Raw genomic sequence first — 5498 nt, 5'->3', positions numbered from 1 at the left:
ATTTACCTGTAAGCGATTTTTTGAGGTTTTTGAACACTTGACTGCTCCGTATAATTTAAATGAAGTAGAGAGGTATAATTTACTTGAGCAGCAATGTCATAGTAGAGCAAAGGCTATGATTAGTTCTATAAAGGTGTCCCAGCAAACTTTTGGTCAGGCTAAACAAACTTTGATCGCAGCATTTGCTGATGAAATGCCTCGGAAGTTTGTCCTCATTAAAGAGTTAACTGACTTGAGTTTTGTTTGGGGCAAGGATGATCCATACATTTTTTATGCTCATATTAAGAAGCTGATTGATGCAGTGATAGATAATGCTATTGATTTGGACACTGTTATGCTTTATTTTGTGTGGTCTTCATTGCCTACTAAATTTCAAGATATCATAGTTGCGATCACAAATAAGTCTCATCCTACTTTAGATGAGGTCACTGGTAAATTTTTGGAAGCTTGCAGCAGGTATAACGCTCAATTAAACATTAGTAAAGAAAGTCCATGTAAAACCGCAGTGTTGGCTACTAGTTTGAATACTAGTTTAACCAGGAGTTTATGTATGCTTTGTAATGCTAAAGATCACAAAATTGCCAGTTGCACAAAGTACTTGCAAGTATCTGATAAAATAAAGCGATTGAAAGAATTGCACAAGTGCTTTAAATGCTTAAAAGCAGGTCATAATAGTAATGAGTGCAGATTTCAAACGTCAGGTGTATGCTTCAAATGCAAAAAGGGTAAACACTGGAGTTTTTTGTGGAGTTCAAAGCCAACAGATTCTAGTAATAGTAAGCAAACTACTACAAAGGTGGTTAATGTTGTTGAGAGTGTTAATGAAATACCATCAACTGTTACAGCATCTAGTCATTTGGATATTGTTGATTCTTTATTACCATTACCAACAGTGACGACTGAACATGATCGTGTTAAAGTGGATACAGTTTTGGATTCGGGTAGCCAGAATTCCTTTATTGAGGAAAGTCTAGCAGCTTTCTTGAACTTAAAGGTAGTAGTTCCTAAGATTCATTTGATTATCAAGGGGATTAATACTAATCAAAAGATTTGTACCTAGTCAGTAAGTTTTCCTTTTAAGATTGGTGATGTAAGTTATGAAATTACTTGTATTTGTATTTCTAAGATTGAAATTCAGATGAAAGCTCCTCATATGTATAAATTAATAGAACTGCTAAGGCAGAATGGTAAAGAGGTTGCTTATGATAAATTCAATGATGTAAACAGAATTCATGACATTGATGATATAAAGCTACTGATAGGTGCAAAGCATTGGCATTGTGTGATGAGCATGGAGAGTGGAGTACTAGGTCAAAAAGACAGACTGACTTCCTTTTACAAAATTAATGATAAACTAATATTAATTGGTTCTATTTCTGACTGGATAAAGAATCTTTCCGATGCAGTAGATACATCTTTGATGTCTCATAGGAAGATTTCTGAAGAAACAAAATCTACTACTTCATACATTGGCACTATGGAGATTGATTCTGATGGATTTGACTATGAAGTGCCAACACTTGATGGAATATATAATTTTGAAAGCCTGCCATATATAGCAGAGGTTGCGGATTATTCTCAGTTGGGTCATGATTGTAAGATATTCATAAATATGGAAGAAGAGGATTCTATTGAATGTGTTACTAATGAAACTGAGCAAGAAGTGACAGATTTTATTTTATGCAACATTTACAGAGATTCTGAAAATTTTTATGTCGTACCAATTCCTTGGTTGACTAGATATAAAGATCTTCTTGGATCAAATGAGAGACTTGCTTTCAAGGTTCTGTGCAGTCTGAAGAAGAAATACATGAACAGTAATGTTCTAAAGCGAATTGATGAAGTTTTCCAGTCACAAATTGATTTGGGAATCATTGAAAAAGTTGAAGATTTTGAAGAATATAAAAGGAAATTTCCAAAATATTTCTTCATTAGCCACAGTCCTGTAATTAAAGATGAAAGAGATACTACGAAAGTAAGAGTTATTTACATGACGAATCTTGCAGAAAAAAAGACATGATGGCAGTAAAGGCATTAGTCTAAATCAATGTATTCACCCAGGTTATAACAAGAATTTTAAAATAAGTGATGCATTGACCATGATGAGGTTTGACAAGTTTATACTTGGATTTGATATTTCAAAAGCCTTTCACAGATTGGCCATTGATGATGAGAATTCCTCAAAATTTCTCTTTTATTGGTTTAAGGATGTTGAATCTAGAGATTTTACACCAGTTGTGTATCGCTCAAAGCGAGTAATATTTGGGATGTCTGTTTCTCCATATCTGTTGCAGTGCTGTCTTTATAAAATGCTAATATTGGAGACAGATGGTGATACTGAAGAAATTCAGGAATTGAAAAAAAGAATCTTCCAAGGCAGTTATGTTGATAATTTTCTGATTGGTTGTGCAGATGAAGATGAAGTTGAAATGGTTCACAGGGAAGCCAGTACAATATTTGAGCAGCATAAATTTCCATTGCAGCAGTATGTTACTAATTATTCTCAATTTCAGCGTGACATTGACTGTAAAGTTGGCACAGAGACTCCACAAGAGGTTAAAATTCTTGGCATGGGCTGGGACAGATATAATGATGTACTAAAGGCCACATGTGTTAAATTAAATGTTGAAGCCAATACTCCTAGGCAGATTTTGAGTTCAGTAATGAGTATATTTGATTTGAATAATGCTAACTTGCCTGTTTTAAACAGATGTAAGATCTTCCTCAGGCAATTACAGTCTGATTATGTAGATAAATGGGATACTTCTCTTCATGGTGCTCAGCTAAATGAATGGAGAAACATAGCTTCACAATTCAATAATGGTGAAAGGCTAGAGATACCAAGGTATATGGGTAGCAGAAAGTCTAATTTTGATATAATTGTAATGAGTGATGCGAGTAAAAACTTTATTGGATGTGTTATTTACTTGCAGGAGAGAGATTCAAAGTTGGTATCCTTCGTATCTGCCCATAATAAGATTCTGAATAAAAATCTGAAAGGGCGAACTATGCCTGTACTCGAACTCACTGCAGTAGAGTATACATTACAAAGGGCTTTTGATCTGTATAAAATGCTCACTTCTTGTATTGTGCCTATTGCAGTTAATGACATAATGTTTTTTTTTCAGATTCTACGATTGCCTTAAGTTGGCTAGCTGATTATGAGAACTTGAGAACAAAGCTTCAAAAGAGAAGAGTATATGTAAATAATAGAATCGCAAATATTGTCGACCTCTGTAAGTCTACACACTCGGTGAAGTTAGCTCACGTAGGATCAAATGAAAATGCTGCAGATTTCACGACTAGATTAGTATCTTTCTCAAAGATAATTAAGAAACTCTTGTTACTTGACCGGACCCAAGATGTTACGGGAAGATTTAAATTTACTAGAATGGCTTGTAATTCCTAATCCAGGCATGATTAATGATGTGGATATACCCAAGCTGGTTGTAAATAAGGCAAGTGTTGAAGATATGTCAGTTGGTACAGTTGTTGATTTAATTAAGTATTCTTCACTTGACAAAGCAATTAAAGTACTAATGAAAGTTAAGCTTTTCATAAACAAATTAAGATTAAGAATAAATTCTAAGAGCCAGCAGTCAATTGCCTTTTTAGATGCAAGCTACAAAAATTGCAGTAATGATTTGCTAAAGCTTGATCAACAGAATTGCTTTCCAGATTTACAAGATTTTTTCACTTCAAAACGGAAAGCAAAAAAGTCTATTCCTGAGCTAGTTAGTAGAATGAATGTATTTTGTGACTGATGGTCTTCTTAGAGTAAAATGTAAAATGGGAAAGATGTCTAAAGGTATGATGTCGAGAACTCCAATACTCGTTAGTAATAATAGCGATTTCGGTAGAATACTGATAATGGACACTCACGTGAAGTTTAATCACTCAGGTACTTACTATGTGCTACATAAATTGAAACCGGCATTTTTTCTGCTCAAGGGATTTTCAACAGTTAAGAAGGTTGTGAATGAATGTTACCACTGTAAACGTTTTAATAGTAGACCAGTTAAAGTTAATGCTAATGACTATAGAGAGTGGAATGTGAATCCCATAAAGAGGTTTTTTTCTGTATGTTTCATTGATTACTTTGGACCATATTTCACAAGGTATGGAAGTGACAAAGTTAAAACCTATGGAGTAATTTTTAAATGTATTTGGTCTCACATGATTAATGTTGAAATAGTGACTTCAGCTGATTCTAAAGGATTTTTATTGGCTTTTCAAAATCATGTTTACAACTATGGTTTGCCTAACAAAGTATTTTCAGATTCTGGCTCAAATCTTGGTGGTGCATTCACATGGATTGAGGAATGTCTGAAAGCAAGTGAGGTGCAGGAATTCTTCAATCAAAGGGGTGTCGATGTCACTGAATTTTCACAGTATCCTCGTGGTTCTCTGAATCGTGGTATTGGAGGTATCATAGAGTCCGGAGTTGGTCTGGTAAGAAAGTTAATACAGGGAGCAATCTATAATAATATTCTAGATTTTCTGGAATTTTCTAATGTAATTAAACAATGCATATGTTACGCTAATAAGAAACCCATTTCTGAACTTGGCGCATTGAGGGAACAGAATGTGAATGATGATTTTCAGGTGCTGTCACCAGAGTTTTTGAAATTTGGATATGATACACAGGTTATGGAATGTATATATCACGAAGGTCAACTTGATGATTATGACTCTTCTGACTTGGGTAAGGACTTTCGGCGTTTAATTCATAATAAAGAGAAATTGCGTAATAGTTATCACAATGAGTTTTTATTTGGATTGCAAGATCAGGCAACTAAATACAGAGGTAAATATTACCCTAGAGAGCACGTTAAAATATCAAAAGGTGACATAGTCTTGATAAAAGATTCAATGGTTAAGGCTCCCAATTACCCTTTAGCTAGAGTTCTTGATGTTATTTATAATTCTCTTGGTGAGGCTGTTCAAGTACAATTGGTCAAGGGTAATAAAAGTGTTGTTTTTAGGGAGATATCGTCTGTTATTCTTTTGGTTAAAGGTGATGGGTTAAGTGATTCTCATATTGATCAGTTAGATTTAAATCTTGTACCTCTGAGTGATTCTAATGTTTCTAATGACAATATTGCAAGAATTCAACGGGGGGCTGCTTTGATTTGTTCTGAGAAGAATAAGCAGCTAGCTCAATCTGGTCTTGTATAGAAATTTAAATTTAAATCCGCGGGGGGCAGATTGAAAAAACTTCAAATTATTAATTTGAATAGTTAAGTATTGATACATTTGGCATACAGAAGTGTCGCTAATTGCCCCTTTGCTTTTAGATAGTTAAATCTGCCTGCCGTTAACGTCGTTGTGCAGTTTTTTCACACAGATAACAGTCTTCAGCAACCTTACACGGGAGTGAGGAGGAGCAGCTCTTTTTCCCTCTCTCTCATTATTCAAGTGGATTTTAGCATTTATACACACGCTGGATTAACTATTATGGATTCTTCCTCTACCATGGAAACAATTACATACTAATT

At 34.5% G+C, this 5498-nt stretch overlaps 1 protein-coding gene across 1 annotated transcript in view; it reads left to right on the top strand.

The window, feature by feature from the left end:
- The window catches only part of LOC137639245 (uncharacterized), a 7447-nt gene extending 2151 nt beyond the window's left edge, over positions 1-5296 (top strand). Inside the window, exon 2 of the mRNA XM_068371535.1 lies at positions 3129-5296. Coding sequence (XP_068227636.1) covers positions 3748-5178 — 1431 coding nt within the window. The 5' untranslated portion in view covers positions 3129-3747 and the 3' untranslated portion in view covers positions 5179-5296. The remainder of the gene's footprint in view (positions 1-3128) is intronic.
- The last annotated feature ends 202 nt before the right edge of the window (positions 5297-5498 follow it).

The sequence above is a fragment of the Palaemon carinicauda genome, chromosome 4, assembly GCF_036898095.1.
Source record: "Palaemon carinicauda isolate YSFRI2023 chromosome 4, ASM3689809v2, whole genome shotgun sequence".
NCBI lineage: Eukaryota > Metazoa > Arthropoda > Malacostraca > Decapoda > Palaemonidae > Palaemon > Palaemon carinicauda.
This window is presented reverse-complemented; position numbering and strand designations above follow the sequence as displayed.